Below are 18,318 nucleotides of genomic sequence, written 5' to 3'. Positions count from 1 at the left end.
TAACACCACTCACTCTCTTCCTGTAGGCGGGCCATGATCTGGACGTCAGTGAGGTCCTGTAGCTTGTAACCCATGGTGATGGAGTCGTCTGAGGTACTCAGCTCACTGTCTACAGAAGACTGGGAACTCAGAGCAGAGTGCACACTCACGTAGCCTGAAATTACAATAACACAACCGTGATTTAGACCACACCACACTACTTCAGAATCCACCACAGTTTTGACACACAACTTCCCCTTGAGAGATAAAAGGTCTATAATACAACCTGAAAACCAAGGACATGCAACTATACATTATCCATACACAGCTATACAGTAGTCTATCTGTATTAGTCTCCAATCATAGACTGAGGGCTGGTCCAGTAACAATGTTTCTGGATCAGACCTGCATTATGAGAGGAGATACTTAGAAGTCCTGACTTCCCTGTCTGTCCTACTGGATTAGTCTAGACACAGTGCTGAGGATAGCTGGAAGCATGAGGTGTCTACTAGACATCAGCAGGGCCATCGTCTGACACACACCCCCCCAAACTGGAACACACACCCCCTTCATTCAAACTGACACAGAGGCAACAACAGCATCCAGGGCGTTTGGTTATATAACAGATGTGGGATTAGRAGGGGTCACCAGCAAGCAAAACATTCACATACTTCATGCAAAGGAGTGTTATTTCCAGTCTGTGTTCATAATAACATAAGCATTGTGTTGGTTTATAWAGCGCCACCCACACATTGAGAAGTTAAATTTTTTGTTTTCACAGTATCGCTAAGGGTCAAAGTATATCCACACCACTCTGCAAAGCAAGCCTGTAAATTCCATTTGTTTTGGTAAAATAATKATCAATGCATAATACCATTCAGCATCTTGGCTATAGTAGGCCAATATACACAATAGATCCAACCTTTGACCTTTTACGTCGTTGAGTTRAGGAGAACAACCCTTTGAAGAAATGTTGCAGAATACAGCAAACATTAAACAAACATTTCAAATATTAAAAACCCCTTACAAATGTCTTACTTTTAAAGTCCTACTCCAGTCTCCCTTTCAGCTCATTCATCACCCGTTGTATTTAAAACGCCCATCCCATTAGGTGGTCCGGGTGTCCAGATTACTCTATTATACATGGGGTATTGTCTTTCAAAAAGGAAAAGTTTGAAAATAGATGGAGCGCATCTTTAAGAATTCAAGTTTTTAAAAATCTGATACTACTTTATCTTGAGTTCCACCAACACAAAAACCCCAGAGAGGAGCTGAATGTAAAGCACGTTAATATCATTCATACCTGAGCCACCACTGGCTAGTAGGGTTTTGTTAGTGGATTTGTGGTGGTACCCAGGAGAGAGGAGGCCAGAGGAGCCAGCCTCCCCCGTCTGACCAGAGCTGCTGTAGATGTTCCTCCAGCGAGATGCTAAAAAGGCACACAGAACAGACAGGACTCACACAGTTACATAAAACAGAGTCAAGGCACAGTTTAAGGCAGCCTGTATCGTGCCAAAAGAGTGTTCACTTCACTAGAGCGTGTTAGGACTTTTTTGGCCAACATCTGTGCCTAGTAGGCAAAACAACAACATTGGGGTGGGAGTGAGTATGTGTTCAGGATTCCTTTACCGGTCCTTTAGATACCGAGTCTGAAGTGAACAAGAACTTTAAAAAGTCATTCCTGATCAGAGAGAAAGTACAACTTTCTGAGTTTAAATGGCCGTGGCTGGTTCATTTTGAGCTGTGAGACTAGAGGCATTGGTTTCCCAACAGCTTTTAGAACTTACTGTCCTATATCAACACTTACATAAGAGCTAACAAATGGAGGCTGTGACAGGACATTCCTTCCTAGGGCAATGGGTTCTATATAATGTTCTCTTACTTTATCAAGTGTCCTTGTTTGCTGATATACACTGTTTGACACTACCGTCATTCTATTCAGCCCCATTGGTGTCTATATTTTTACTGACTTCACACAGCGTCATTGTCGGCTACTACCTCCATTCAGACTCATTGCAGGTGCCAAATGGGCCACAACACAAGTTTGGGAGGGGTGTAACTGATCACCCTTATAGGCTATGAGAGGTAGCAATGAGGCTATGGCAGGTCATTATTGATTCTTATGTTTTATTTTCATCCAGGAAGCAGTATTGTTTGCTATTCACTGTCTGCCATTGGCTCGGTCAGTCATTGAGCCAATGGGCCACAACAACACAAGTTTAGCAGGGTGAAACKGTCCAATATCACACTTTTATAACATGACTCATAACTACGGGGTAGGTTATAGCCTAGTGCATGACTTTCTATATTTCCCCGCTGCCAGTGGGCAGGTGATGTAATACAGTGAGTGTAAACTCTGGAGCTGTAGTCTCGCTGTGTAGCCGACGGTGGTGGTGCCAATCGTCAAGCGGGTTTCAGCCTTCATGTGGCGGTAGTTTCATTGTCGCCCTAACAGAGGCATGGCTTGGTGTTCTGGTGTCTTATAGGGGGAGACTATCCGACCGCAAGGGCAAGGTTAATACCGATCATAGATAAATTGCTATTTGGTTCAAGATTACGGAGATAGACTGTGCTACAGGTTGCGGGTGACCGGGGGTGGATGTCATGAAGGACACTGCTCCTAACAGGCTGTAGGGGGTGGATTGTATTTGAGGACCTGGTTCTACATTTAGGGGTGGGAGTGTTAGTGTTGGAAGGACAGTGGTCTACATTGAGGGGTGGATGCTTTTATGAATGAGATAGACACTGTCACTAAATTACGGGTGGGATGTATGCGAGGTGACATACTTGTCTACATTAGTGAGGTGGGTCTGGACCTTCGCTGACGGGCCGCCCCCATGCGTGTGAGCAGGACGAATGAAGTGGTGATGGCCTATAGAGCTGTTGCGCAGGTCGCCGTGGTGTGGTGAGGCAGGGGGTGGTGAGGGTAAGCGGGGTAGTAACAGGCATCCTCCACCCGGGGCCGCTGGATGCCTCAACCTTATGGGCGCTTCGCCAAAGGGTGGCAGTTTCTGAGTGTCCTGGTCGATCACGCTGTGATCTCCTCGCGCGTGTATCAACGGACAGCATGCAGGCTAGCGTGGCATGACGACGCCCAAGCTCCGAGCATGGCATCAGGTTGAGGATGGGAACATTAACAGTGGTGAGGCTTTGCTATGTTACAAGCAATAGTCGACGACGCGAGACGGCGCTAGGCAGGGATGAATGGGGGTGAGGGAGGGCTGAGGGTCGCCTGCGGATGGAGTCGCTGTTGGGTGTCGTAGGAAAATAAACCTGCGACACTCGCCAAGCGGTGCAACGAGAAAGACAAGAGGAGAAATTGAGGTGCGTGGTGGACTCTCAGGCAGAAACAGCAAGAGGGAGCAGCACGACCGCCTGGTCCCGACATCTTCGGGTCGGGGCGTCAGTGAGGTGAGAAGAAGGATGGGAAAAGGTTGTGTGTAAGAGTGTCCTTCGGTGTGGGTGCCTGAACAATCAGACGGGACGATAACTAGTTGAAGTTAGGTACGTGCCAGGCGAAGCCAAGGCGTTGTGGGAGGAAGGCGGCAGCAGCGCTGGTCGGTGCGCAACCTCATGGAAGGCACGAAGAAAATTCGGGCTTGTCAGCCAGCAGATAAAGCACTTCAAAACTTCCGTACAGATAATGCAAAGTCGAGAGCAGTCGCTGTCGGAGGCGTGGTATCACGTCGTGAGGGCCTGGGTAAGACGGCAACTTGCTACCGCCGACAACCGTAAGGGTCTCCAACCGAGGGTGTGAGGTGAGGGTCTGCAGAACTGCATCCACCTGGGGGGCAAACTGAACGTGCGGTCGCAGGACACCGCTAGACGAACTGCAGCGACGTTTGTGCACGCAGGAGAGGGCCATAAAGGAGTGCATGACGCAGAAGGGACAACAACCACTCCAGCCACACTGGCCGTGTATCCACCCCGCAGCTATTACATGCCAGAACGGCAGAGGTCGAGTAGCAGCGTGCGATACAAGCAGGGACCGAGAGAGACCTGAAGAATCAGACTGCTTTATCGTCAGGAGGCGCCATTTGCACGGACTGCTGTAGGAATGGTCAGGCCCAGTCCACGTAAGATTTAGCCGGCCGCTGCCTGAACCCTACTGCTCAAGTCCGAGCACATTTAAAAAGAATCGGGAATGATCGAGCAATAAATTATGTAAACAATGTACCATACCCACGTGTGTTAAACTCCAGACAGACTGCGCAGTTTAAGTATAGATAGTTTTACATAGTCCGGCCTACATGTAGCCTCAGTAGGCTCATAAATGTATAGTTACTGGTACCTTTTACTCTAACGATCTACTGCATGTGCTTGCCATGCGTTTCATGTTACGGATACAGTGTGTAACACTAGCGCCACTATTAAACGCTAACTGTGCGCAGCATTGTATGAGTTTACATACCCTAGCAAGTACCTCACTCATATGTATAAACGTAACTCTAATACCATCTACTTGCATCTTGCCACTGCCGTTCGTGTACCGACACTCATTTCATACGTATCTTTATGTACATATTCTTTAGTCCTATTTACACTTGTGTGTGTGTATAAGGTAGTAGTTTTGTGAATTGTTAGGTTAGATTTACTGGTTGGTTATTTACTGCATTGTCGGAATAGAAGCACAAGCATTTTCGCTACACTCGCATTAACATCTGCTTAACCATGTGTATGTGACTAATAAAACTTTGATTTGATGTATAGGACACTGTCCTACATTAGGGGTGGATGGTATTTGAGGACACTGTTACATTAGGGGTGGATGTATTTGAGGGAACTGTCTACATTAGGGGTGGATGTTATTTGAGGACACTGTCTACATTAGGAGTGATGTATTTGAGGACACTGTCTAATATAGGAGTGGATGTATTGAGGACACTGTCTACATTAGGGGTGGATGTATGAGGAACACCTGTCTTACATTAAAGGGAAAGTGGATGGTGAATGAGGACACTGTCCTACATTTGGGGTGGATGTCAGTTTGAGGGACACCTGTCTACATTTAGAGGGGTGAATGATGTATTTGGAGGCATGCACAGCATGTACGTGGGTGGGATGGATGTCTTGAGGACGACCATGTCTACATTAGGGGGTGGATGTATTTGAGGACACTGTCTACATTAGGGGTGGGATGTATTTGAGGACACTGTCCTAACATTAGGGGTGGATGTATTTGAGCCACTGTCTACAATTAGGAGGGGTGGATGTATTTGAGGACACTGTTCTTACATTAGGAGGTGGGATGTATTCTTGAGGACACTGTCTACATTAGGAGTGGGATGTTATAGAGGACACTGTTACAGTTAGGGGTGGATGTATTTGAGGACGACTGTCTACATTAGGAGTGGGAGGTGTGTATGGAGGACAACGTTGATGCTATCATTGATATTGGTAAGGTGGATGTAGTTGCAGGACAAGGGTGACAGCAGTGATCATGGAAGGTATGGCACTTCCAGATAGAGCATAGATCAGCTAACTCTTTGTTATGGGATGATAGAAGCACATTTGCCAGGAGTAGTGAGTAGTAGCCGATGTTGCTGGGCGAAGTAGGACGACGGAATGGGCCTGTCTTAATCACAGATAGCTCCACTGCTCTGTCGAATCTATCTCAATACGACCCCAGATCCTGTATTTATAGGAATTTCACTCGTGGATCGGACAAAAAAACAGCTTTTGGCTGATACGTCTTAATCACCAGAGAAAGTGAGCTTGTGGAGATCTGGCTAATTCCGAGGGTAGAAAAAAGAAAGTATTTTGCAGGAATGTCGCCCTCAATCTAAGGCTTAGCCTTCCAGTACAGAAAAGTACAGAAGACTCGCTGGTGGCGGCAGCAAAATACTTGCTTTGCGGGCGGCATGGTGGTTGAAAGCCGCCGCGTGGAGTCTCAACGCACCAGTGCTAGGTGGATATGAGGCAGTAGGAGCAGAAGAGCTATCTAGGGGTCGGTGGGGATGGAAAATTGAACGTAAGAAACGTGGTTTGGTTCAGAAGTTCCAGCATATGAATGTGACCAATAGGAGGAACATTATCGGCCGGCAAGGTGAGTGTGGACGTGCTAGCGCAATTGTCTGTGTCCCAAATAGCACCCTATTCCCTGTTAAGTGCTACTTTTGACCTGGGCCATAGGCTCAAACCATTGCTGTGTGCATTATTGGCATGTAATGCGTGGCACACTCCCTGGAAAGATATGTAGCACTCTTGAGGAAGCTTGGAGTTACCGATGGCAACTTCTCTTTCCCCGATACCGGTACCTCGCGATGGGGACCGAGGTGTAGGAAGCGGAGAGAGACTTGGGGCTGTGGTCGAACAGTGGAACTAGCATTACAATGGGGAGATCGTGAGGTGGCTGGTTAGATACAAGGCCCACGTTCGGATGGCAATGGGGGTTTCTCAGGTAACAGAAAAGGACTTAGTTCCGGGACAGTTACGGGAGTAGCGGGAGCAAACCTAGTATCCAACATATCATTCATAAAACTGTGCCACAACCTGGTCAACCCGCATTCAGACTATGCTGATGCTGCATGGGTGGTGGCCTCTTCAGGATCTGGAAGGGATGGACTGCTGCACACGCCTCCGGTGGATGGCAAGCTAGCTGACTACTAGCACTATTAAAACCTTCCCCAACCAGAACCGTGGATTGATGGCAGCCTTCACGCAAAACTGAAAGCGCGAACCACTGCTTTTAATCATATGGCAAGGCGACCGGAAACATGCCCGAATAATACAAACAGTGTAGTGCTATCTCACTCGCTCAAGATGACTAACTACTGCTAAAGCATCAGTTATAGAGACAAACGTAGAGTTCGCAATTCAAACGCTCAGACAGCACGAGACGTGTGGCAAGGGTCTACAGTCCAATCACGGATTACAAAAAGAAAAACACCGCCTCGTAGCACGGACCTACCGATGTCTTGCTCCCAGATAAATTTATCAACTTCTGCTCACTTTGAGGACAATACAGAGTCAATGACCACGGACCGCTAACCAATACGCCTGTGGGCTCTCCTTCACCTGCGGCCAACGTGAAGTAAAGACATTTAAAGGTGTTAACCCTCGCAAGGCTGCAGGCCCAGACGGCGTCCCAGCAACGGTCTAAAGACCAGCTGGCTGGTATTTTGACGGACAATATTACTTCCGCTACTGATTGGCCTATTTATTGCCCTTACCCTCCTTACTCCATTTGCACACTGTAATAGATTTTTCTATTGTGTTATTGACTGTACTTTCATTTAACCCATGTGTAACTCTGTGTTGTTGTTTTTGTCACACACCGCCTGCTTGCTTCATCTTGGCCAGGTCGCAGTTGTAAATGAGGAAGTGTGTTCGTCGAACCGTGCCCTAGGCCTGGTAGAATAAAGGTGAAGAAAAATAAGATCAATCCCTATACGAGTCGCTGCGTTCCATCCTGCGCATGCAGTATCGTTCAAGCAGGGCCCACATTGTCTGTTCCCGAAAGAAAGCTAAGCGTACGTGAGCTAAACGAGCTGGATCGCCAGGTAGCTCTACACTTACCGTCATATGAAGTGCTTTTAGAGAGACTTAGTCAAAGGATCTATCTAAGCCTCCACCTCTATCAGACAACCTAGACCCACTCCCATTTGCTGTACCTGCTGCAAAAAGGTCACAGATGACGCAAATCACTGGACTAAACTAGCGCATCCTGGGACAAGGGAACCCTACGTAAGAATGAATGTTTCACGAATTCGATTACAGCTCATATTATACACCATACATACCTTGGTCTCGGCGAAGCTCGTACATTGCAAGTCTCGAGGTCTGGTATACACCCAGCCCTGTGCGAAACTAGAGAGTCCCTGCGCTTTGACGGGGCCCCCCCCGAAGTGGTGAGAGTAGCGAAAACAGACATCTCCACCCATCCACTGATCACACCCTGGGGCTCCACAAGGGTGCGTCCTCAGCGCCCTAACCTGTACTCGCGGTTCTCCATGACTGGCGTGGCATGGCGACGCCTCCGAACTCAATCATTAAAGTTGCAGAGCGCACTACAGTGGGTAGATCTTTGAAATTAACCGAAAATACGACGAGATGACCTACAGTGAGAGGAGGTGAGGCCTCCGGAGTGTGCTTGTCAGGAAAATAACATCAACTCAACAGTCAAGAAAAAGGAGACTGAGTGGTGGACGTTCGGAAGCAGTAAGAGGAAGCCGCCCTATCCAATCTGCGAGACATGTAGTGGAGAAGGTGGAAAGTGTCCTCGGCGTAACACGATCAGGACAACGTGAAATGGTCCACCAAACACAGACATAGCGTGGTGGAAGAGGCGCACACGAGCGCCTCATCCAGGAGTGCTGAAGAAATTGTGGCTTGTGTCACACCAAAAATCTCTGCACATATTTTAGCAGATTGACACAATCGAGAGCATCCTGTCGGGCTGTATCACTGCCTGATACGGCAACTGCTCCGCCCACAACCCGTGAAAGGCTCTGCCAGATGGCGTAGTGAGGTCGTGCAACAACGCAGTCAGCGTTGTTTGCGCCGCAACTACGCCAGGACCTAAGCAAGTGCCGATAGGTGGAAGGACATCATTGAGTGAGCAATACCACCGTAGGTCGTGAGGGGAGCGGCAAAACTACACTATCTCCACGCAGAGACAACCTTTACGCGCAACTCCAGATGGTCACAGGCAAGGCTCAAAAAAGATGCGAATGCGAAGGACAACGCCACGGACCTATGCCGAGTCCTCTTGCCTGTGTCAGCTGCGTGCCGCTATCGAGGCGCGCTAACAGGACAAAATGCGAAAGGTCAGTACAAGGGGTTGAGAGTCAAAAGCTGGGACCCAACGGTTGAAGTTGAGAGACTGAATAAACAGCGTTCGGTATCGATCACAAGCCTTGATGGCAAAGGACTGTTTAAACAGTCCATCACGTAAATTAGTTCGTAGTGGGCTGCTGCCAACATACTGACTCAATCTCTAGCCATTTTAATAATAAAAAATTGGATGTAATAAATGTGTCACTTTAAACAATGCAACTTTATATCATGTTAACATACCCTACATTACTCATCTCATATGTATATACTGTACTCTATACCATCTACTGCATCTTGCCTATGCCGCACGGCCATCGCTCATCCATATATTTATATGAACATATTCTTATTCATTCCTTTACACTTGTGTGTATAAGGTAGTTGTTGTGAAATTGTTAGATTACTTGTTAGATATTACTGCACGGTCAGAACTAGAAGCACAAGCATTTTGCTACACTCACATTAACATCTGCTAACCATGTGTCTGTGACAAATAAAATTTGATTTGAGAAGGTGCATCTTGCAGATGGGGTGCCCGATCCCTGTCGTCTTTCACTATGCTGCAGGTCTACCAGACTTAGTTGCTGGAGGAGATGGGCATGGCTTTGGCCACAGGAGAGCCCCAACGCAGAGCTCCTGGATGAGATCCGTGATGCGGCAGACTTCATTCTGCACATGTCCCGGTGCACCGTTCTGGCACTCGGGAAGAGCATGGGAGCTTTGGCTTATGCTGTCGCAGGTGCCGGAGAGGGACAGACCGACGTTCCTCAATGAGCCGATTTCTCTCACAAGGTTGTTCGGGTCGGCCGTGGAGGCTATGCAGGCCCAGTTCGAGGCCAAAAAGCAGCAAGAGGAGAAGTACCTTCTGGAAGACAGAGATCCGCCGGCCAAGCGGACTGCCCCAGGGGCCGGGCCCAGCACCAGGTCGGATCAGCCAGATTCCTAGGCACAACGCCAGTCTGTCTGGCACAAGCACCCCCCCGCTTCCAGGGGCGAGGTGAGAGAGATGGTCTTGCCAAGACACAGGGAAGTTTGGGGATGGCACAGGATCAGGTCCTCCCTTGCCAGCCGCCCCAAACACCAGTGGTGACAACAGTACCCCAAGTGGCATGGCCAATCGGGGTACATCCCAAATGCTTGCGCCTAACCACATGGTTTCAACCTCATTGTTTTGGGGTTTCAAGAGTGTTGTTATATTGAACTATGTGGAATACACATGTCCCTCCACATTCCAACAAGGTTGTCAAGAGTGGTGGAGATAAAAACAAGATCCACGAGGAGGCGTCATGCCTCCTTTATGGGAGACAGTGTCGCTCTGGGTAATGCGAACAGTGACATCGGGTACAGGTTACAATTCGTTGTAGGCCCCCCACATTTTCGCAATGCCATCACGTCGACTGGTCCCCTGGCATCAGCACCAGTATTAAAGAGCGGAATTATCCATGCTCCAGAAACAGGCAACATGAGTGATTCCTCTGTCGGAAGCCAGGACGTCTGGTACAGCTTGTATTTCCTGGTTCCGAAAAGGGACAGGGGGTTAGGCCCCATTCTAGACATGCGTGACCTGAGCAAACATCTGAGTTTGCAAATTCAATATGCTCACAAAGCAACGGCTGTTACGATTCGTGCGTCTCGGCAACTGGTTCGCCACCATCAACCTAAAGGATGCATACTTTCATGTGCCCTTGTCACAGAAAGTTCCTGAGAATCCATTACGAGGCAATATCCTATGAGTTGTTGGTACTCCCATTCGGATTGTTCCTCTCACCTCATCTTTTCAAAAGGTGATGGAGGCAGCTGAGGGTATTGGCCTATCTGGACGATTGGCTGATAGCAGAGGAGTCAAGGTAACAAGCGGTTACATATATCCAGGCTGGTGTCCCATGTTCAGGTCTATGTTTTATTGTAAATCAGAAAAAGAGTTGTCTAACCCCATAGCAGCACATTCCATTCCTGGGGCTCGAGTTAGGCACGCTTATCTGTCCCTGGAAATGGGGTTCAGGTCTGCTTGGCCAAATTTTAATTGAGGCGCACAGTATGGGGATAATGTCTTCTATGATAGCGGTCATTCTCCTGTCACTATTATTGATGCGGACGTTCCACTGCTGGGTGATAGCCACACGCTTGGCTGCATCTGGCCACCTAAACCGGTCGAGTCAGGTGTCCCCGACATGCCTTTGGGCAGTAGCCCAGTGGAGGGACCCTGGCCACTGTCGCAAGGGGTTCTCATGGGCCGGGTGTTCTCATGACAGACATGTCCCCCTGTGTGAGGATTACTCAATTCGGGGACTATGGGCGGTGTCACAGTAAAACCAGCATATCAATTACCTGGAAATTCTAACAGTACTTAGCGCTCAGGCTCCCCCTCCCTCGTTTGTCGGGCAGGCATGTGCTGACATGATGGTGGAATACATCATACTGGGGGGGGGGGGGTACCCCTCACCTTGCTCCCTGTTACTGTGGGGCAGTGCATATTTGCTCGCACGTCAGGCGGTGGATGTTCCCGGTTGCCTCAATTCGGTTGAGGATCGGCTATCCAGGGGGAACGTCTTCCCTAGGGATGCTCTGGCGCACCAGTGGCCTTGGACCCTCCTTTACGCGTTGCCGCCAGTGGTTCTGATTCCACCCACGTTAGAGAGGATGCGCTGGGAGGGTTAATCATACATTGTGTGTATCCCAGTTTGCCCAGGCAGCTTTGGTTCGCAGAGATCATTCACCTTTTAGGCGAGGACCCATGGCAACTCCAGTTGCGCAGGGACCGGTCGTCCCAGGCTCATGGACAGGTTTGGTACAAGAGGCCGGAGATTTGGTTCCTATGGCCCGAGAAGGCCAATCTGATGGATAGGGGTTTACCTCTGAATGTCATTGCTACCATTCAGTCTATGCGTGTAAGTGGCTAGCGTTTGAGCACTGGTGCCAAGATACAGGACTTTGAGCCATTTCCCTTTTCACCTCCTTTTGCTTCTGAAGAGCAACAGAGGTTGCCCTGTGTCCGGTGCATAGAATGGACCTGGGATATCCGGATATGTGCCCGGCTTGTCGTCTGTTTTGGCAAATCGCTCACGGCAGTGTCTCTCCCACTGGACTGCTTCTCCCTGGCAAATCGCTCGCGGCAGTGTCTCTCCCACTGGACTGCTTCTCCCTGGCAAATCGCTCGCGGCAGTGTCTCTCCCACTGGACTGCTTCTCCCTGGCAAATCGCTCGCNTGAGGACACTGTCTACATTAGGGGTGGATGTATTTGAGGACACTGTCTACATTAGGAGTGGATGTATTTGAGGACACTGTCTACATTAGGAGTGGATGTATTTGAGGACAAGTTGACAGCAGTGTCATAGTGCACCAGAAGCAGTCAGACTTTTGATTAGACCACATTTGCCATAAGTAGCCATGTGCTGATGCATAGACCTGGGCCTTCTTATCAAAGCACCAGCTGCTGTCAATCTATCCTCAATACACCCAATCCTTTTTTATAGAATTTCTCGTGATCGACAAAACAGCTTTCGTTACGCCTTGATCACCAGAAAATTCTCTTGTGATCGCTATTTAAAAAATAAAAGAAAGTATTATAAATGTCCTCTAGACTTCCTTCCGTACAAAATAAAACTCCTGGTCGTGCAGCAAAATACTTTGGCGCATTTTAGAGCCCTACACACAAAATGAGCAGTAAACAAGACTACAGAGGGCACAGATAGATAAACGGTTTCAAAGGTCCACTGAAATTGACCATGGCAAAGGTGTTGACCTAGCAATTGTCTRTGTCCCAAATAGCACCCTATTCCCTGTTAAGTGCACTACTTTTGACCTGGGCCATAGGCTCAAACCATTCTGTGTGCATATTTCCATGTAATGTGTGCACACTCCCTGGAAAGATATGTAGCACTCTTGAGGAAGCTTGGAGTTAMCGATGGCAACTTCTCTTTCCCGGATACCGGTACCTCGGCTGGGACCGAGGTGTAGGAAGCGGAGAGAGACTTGGGGCTGTGGTCGGAACAGGTGGAACTAGCATTACAATGGGGAGATCGTGAGGTGGCTGGTTAGATACAAGGCCCACGTTCGGATGGCAATGGGGGTTTCTCAGGTAACGAARAGGACTTAGTTCCGGGACAGTTACGGGAGTAGCGGGAGCAAACCTAGTATCCAACATATCATTCATAAAACTGTGCCACAACCTGGTCCAACCCGCATTCARCTATGCTGATGCTGCATGGGTGTGGCCTCTTCAGGATCTGGAARGGATGGACTGCTGCACACGCCTCCGGTGGATGGCAAGCTAGCTGACTACCTAGCACTATTAAAACCTTCCCCAACCAGAAACCGTGGATTGATGGCAGCCTTCACGCAAAACTGAAAGCACGAACCACTGCTTTTAATTATGGCAAGGCGACCAGAAACATGCCCGAATACAAACAGTGTAGCTATTCACTCTGCAAGATGAACTAACTAAGATGAACATTTCCCTTTTCATCTCCTCCTCTTCCTTCTGAAGAGCAGAGGTTGCCCTGTGTCCGGTGCATAGAATGGACCTGGGATATCCGGTTATGTGCCCGGCTTGTCTGTTTTGGCAAATCGCTCGCGGCAGTGTCTCTCCCACTGGATTGCTTCTCCCTGGCATATAGCCGCAAGGGTTCCCTAGTGCCCACTCCGCCAGGGGTCTGGTAGCGTCTTTTCACGGGTTGGCTATAGGAGATATTTCTGCCGCGGCGAGTGGGGCATCACCACACACTTTTTGTGAGGTTTTANAAATCGCTCGCGGCAGTGTCTCTCCCACTGGATTGCTTCTCCCTGGCAAATCGCTCGCGGCAGTGTCTCTCCCACTGGATTGCTTCTCCCTGGCATATAGCCGCAAGGGTTCCCTAGTGCCCACTCCACCAGGGGTCTGGTAGCGTCTTTTCACGGGTTGGCTATAGGAGATATTTCTGCCGCGGCGAGTGGGGCATCACCACACACTTTTTGTGAGGTTTTATAGCTTGTTACGGCTCCCAGTGTAGCCCACAGGGTGCTGACTGCTGGGACAGGGGAAAGTCAACAGGTAGCACGCAATACCCAGACTGCCGCATCTAATGCGGTCAGGTCTGGGTGGTCTGCCATGGGCCATTTAACTTRGTATCCATTGGGGTCGACTTGGGGCATGATTATACTTCCCCATAGTATGTGCTTGACTGACAAAGGGAACGTAACGTTATGACTAACTACTGTTCCCTGAAGGACGGGAAACAACATTGACCCTACGCCGCCTGTTCCTGGGCTCGGTGAAGAGCGGTATGAAATTGAAGKAATGAATCCGAGCCTCACGCTCATCACTTGTGTAACGCCAGATACTTCCAGCGAGGCGCAGACTTCATTGACCATGTCAGGAGTGATTGTAAATCCTTCGACTGAAGTCGTGAGAGTGCGACTCCCCATAGCATGGTGTACTTAGTTCCCTTCCTTCAGGGAACAGTAGTWCTAGTCATGACAGTTACTGGACAGGAGGCCGTACTGGTTATTGMCAGATACTGAGTTATGACTGCATTCACTGGTGGTCAGTGACAAACTCCATTTTTTGTATTAGTTTATTGCTTGTTATGAGGTTATTGGGTGTAGGACAGGTTGTTGGTCATTATAAGGTTACTGTATGGAAGGATTCCTATACAGTTATGTTATTGTAAGGTTATTATACAGTTATGTTTATGGCCATCAAAATGTATGATTATTATTAAGTTATTATAGGATTATTATAAGGTTATTGTACATGGTTAGTGTAAGGTTACTATAGTATAGTTACTTTAGGGTTGTTATATGGTCATCGTAAGGTAATTCTAAAGGTTACGAGGTAGGTGCGTACTCTGGTCGAGACGGTTGAGCAGGGTGCGACAGGCCACCTCCGTCTCTGGGCTGGGGTGGTCCAGAACCTTCCGACACCACTTCAGAGGAGACTCARGTCTGGGCTCAGCAACTACYTGCTTCATAGGGGAGACATACAACCTGCAGAGACAGAGAGAGAAGAGATGAGGCAGGCAGATGGGGATGGAAAACAGAGAGAAGGAGAGCAATGTGGTAGATAAAGAGGCAGGGAGTGATGAAAGGAAGAGGATGAGAAAGTGAGGTGGTGGTGGATGGAGAGAGGGAGAAGCAATTTACAATTTGCAAAGCCTCAAAGCCTGTTTATCCAGCCTGCCTGCAGCCAAGTGAACAGCAGAACACTGAGATGAGAACACAGCATTAAATGGTTCGCTGGCCTGTGAGGTATGCATTTAATAACCTTTAGTATGTGGGAATGTCTGCAAGAGGCATGCCTTCGTCTTTTACGCCTGGTGGAACAACCACACACACACTCAGGATCCTTCATAACACTAATCATCTACTACTAGAAATAGGCTAGCGGTTACATATGCCTCTAGGAGGAGAGAACAGCACCCTGCTACACTCAACTCCCTGTGGAGTGAAAGAGGTATGGGACTGTAGGTGGAGTGAAAGAGGTATGGGACTGTAGGTGGAGTGAAAGAGGTATGGGACTGTAGGTGGAGTGAAAGAGGTATGGCTGTAGGTGGAGTGAAAGAGGTATGGAGACTGTAGGTGGAGTGAAAGAGAGTAATGTGGACTGTAGGTGGAGTGAAAGAGGTATGGGACTGTAGGTGGAAGTGAAAGAGGTATGTGACTGTAGGTGGAGTGAAAGAGGTATGTGACTGTAGGTGGAGTTGAAAAGAGGTATGTGACTGTAGGTGGAGTGAAAGAGGTATGTGACTGTAGGTGGAGTGAAAGAGGTATGTGGACTGTAGGTGGAGTGAAAGAGGTATGGGACTGTAAGGTGGGTGAAAGAGGTATGGGACGTAGGTGGGGTGAAAGAGGTATGGGACTGTAGGTGGGGTGAAAAGAGGTATGGACTGTAGGTGGGGTGAAAGAGGTATGGGACTGTAGGTGGGGTGAAAGAGGTATGGGACTGTAGGTGGGGTGAAAGAGGTATGGGACTGTAGGTGGGGTGAAAAGGTATGGACTGTAGGTGGGGTGAAAGAGGTATGGGACTGTAGGGTGGGTGAAAGAGGTATGGACTGTAGGTTGGGGTGAAAGAGGTATGGGACTGTAAGGTGGGGTGAAAGAAGTATGGGACTGGTAAGGTGGGGTGAAAGAGGTATGGGACTGTAGGTGGGGTGAAAGAGGTATGGGACGTAGGTGGGGTTGAAAGAGGTATGGGACTGTAGGTGGGGTGAAAGAGGTATGGGACTGTAGGTGGGGTGAAGAGGTAGGGGACTGTAGGTGGGTGAAAAAGAGGTAGGGGACTGTAGGTGGGGTGAAAGAGGTAGGGGACTGTAGGTGGAGGTGAAGAGGTAGGGGACTGTAGGTGAGTGAAAGAGGTATGTGAGCTGTAGGTGGAGTGAAGAGGTAGGGACTGTAGGTGGAGTGAAAGAGGTATGGGGACTGTAGGTGGAGTGAAAGAGGTATGGACTGTAGGTGGAGTGAAAGAGGTATGGGACTGTAGGTGGAGTGAAAGAGGTATGGGACTGTAGGTGGAGTGAAGAGGTAGGGACCTGTAGGTGGAGTGAAAAGAGGTATGGGACTGTGGTGGAGTGAAAGAGGTAGGGACTGTAGGTGGAGTGAAAGAGGTATGGGACTGTAGGTGGGAGTGAAAGAGGTATGGGACTGTAGGTGGAGTGAAAGAGGTATGGGACTGTAGGTGGAGTGAAAGAGGTATGGGACTGTAGGTGGAGTGAAAGAGGTATGGGACTGTAGGTGATGAAAGAGGTATGTGACTGTAGGTGGAGTGAAGAGGTATGTGATGTAGGTGAGTGAAAGAGGTATGGGACTGTAGGGGAGTGAAAGGGTATGTGACTGTAGGTGGAGTGAAAGAGGTATGTGACTGTAGGTGGAGTGAAAGAGGTATGTGACTGTAGGTGGAGTGAAAGAGGTATGTGACTGTAGGTGGAGTGGAAAGAGGTATGGACTGTAGGTGGAGTGAAAGAGGTATGTGGACTGTAAGGTGGAGTGAAAAGAGGTTAATGTGACTGTAGGTGGAGTGAAAGAGGTATGTGACTGTAGGTGGGGTGAAAGAGGGTATGTGACTGTAGGTGGAGTGAAAGAGGTATGTGAACTGTTAGGTGGAGTGAAAGAGGTATGTGACTGTAGGTGGAGTGAAAGAGGTATGTGACTGTAGGTGGAGTGAAAGAGGTATGTGACTGTAGGTGGAGTGAAAGAGGGTATGTGACTGTAGGTGGAGTGAAAGAGGTATGGGACTGTAGGTGGAGTGAAAGAGGTATGTGCTGAGGTGGAGTGAAAGAGGTATGTGACTTGTAGGTGGAGTGAAAGAGGTATGTGACTGTAGGTGGAGTGAAAGAGGTATGGGACTGTAGGTGGAGTGAAAGAGGTATGTTGACTGTAGGTGGAGTGAAGAGGTAATGTGACTGTAGGTGGAGTGAAAGAGGTATGGTGACTGTAGGTGGAGTGAAAGAGGTAGGTGACTGTAGGTGGAGTGAAAAGGTATGTGACTGTAAGGTGGAGTGAAAGAGGTATGTGACTGTAGGTGAGTGAAAGAGGTATGTGACTGTAGGTGGGGTGAAAGAGGTATGTGACTGTAGGTGGAGTGAAAGAGGTATGTGACTGTAGGTGGAGTGAAAGAGGTATGGACTGTAGGTGGAGGTGAAAGAGGTATGGGACTGTAGGTGGAGTGAAAGAGGTATGGGACTGTAGGTTGGAGTGAAAAGATGGTATGGGCTGTAGGTGGGTGAAAGAGGTATGTGACTGTAGGTGGAGTGAAAGAGGTATGGGAACTGTAGGTGGAGTGAAAGAGGTAGTGACTGAAGGTGGAGTGAAAGAGGTATGTGATGTAGTGAGGAAAGGGTATGGGACTGAGTGAGTGAAAGAGGTAATGTGACTGTAGTGGAGTGAAAGAGGTATGGGGACTGTAGGTGGAGTGAAAGAGGTAGTGACTGTAGGTGGAGTGAAAGAGGTATGTGACTGTAGGTGGAGTGAAAGAGGGTATGTGACTGTAGGTGGAGTGAAAGAGGTAATGTGACTGTAGGTGGAGTGAAAGAGGTATGTGACTGTAGGTGGAGTGAAAGAGGTATGTGACTGTAGGTGGAGTGAAAGAGGTATGGGACTGTAGGTGGAGTGAAAGAGGTATGGGACTGTAGGTGGGGTGAAAGAGGTATGGGACTGTAGGTGGGGTGAAGAGGTATGGGACGTAGTGGGGTGAAAGAGGTATGGGACTGTAGGTGGGTGAAAGAGGTATGGGACTGATAGGGGGGTGAAAGAGGTATGGGGACTGTAGGTGGGGTGAAAGAGGTATGGGACTGTAGGTTTGGGAGTGGAAAAGGTATGGGACTGTAGGTGGGGTGAAAGGGTATGGGACTGTAGGTGGGGTGAAAGAGGTATGGGACTGTAGGTGGAGTGAAAGAGGTATGGGAGTAGGTGGAGTGAAAGAGGTATGGGACTGTAGTGTGGGGTGAAAGAGGTAGGGGACTGTAGGTGGCAGTGAAAGAGGTATGGGACTGTAGGTGGAGTGAAAAGAGGTTGTGATGTAGGTGGAGTGAAAGAGGTATGTGACTGTAGGTGGAGTGAAAGAGGTATGGGACTGTAGTGGAGTGAAA

At 48.7% G+C, this 18,318-nt stretch overlaps 1 protein-coding gene across 1 annotated transcript in view; it reads right to left on the bottom strand.

The window, feature by feature from the left end:
* The window catches only part of LOC111967198 (SLAIN motif-containing protein-like), a 46,841-nt gene that overhangs the window by 18,072 nt on the left and 10,451 nt on the right, over window positions 1-18,318 (bottom strand). Inside the window, exons 3-5 of the mRNA XM_070444666.1 lie at window positions 14,583-14,722; window positions 1,283-1,408; window positions 14-154 (exon numbers count right to left, since the gene is read on the bottom strand). Of these exons, the coding sequence (XP_070300767.1) occupies window positions 14-154; window positions 1,283-1,408; window positions 14,583-14,722 (407 nt within the window). The remainder of the gene's footprint in view (window positions 1-13; window positions 155-1,282; window positions 1,409-14,582; window positions 14,723-18,318) is intronic.

The sequence above is a fragment of the Salvelinus sp. IW2-2015 genome, linkage group LG8 (genome assembly GCF_002910315.2).
Source record: "Salvelinus sp. IW2-2015 linkage group LG8, ASM291031v2, whole genome shotgun sequence".
Taxonomy (NCBI): domain Eukaryota; kingdom Metazoa; phylum Chordata; class Actinopteri; order Salmoniformes; family Salmonidae; genus Salvelinus; species Salvelinus sp. IW2-2015.
This window is presented reverse-complemented; position numbering and strand designations above follow the sequence as displayed.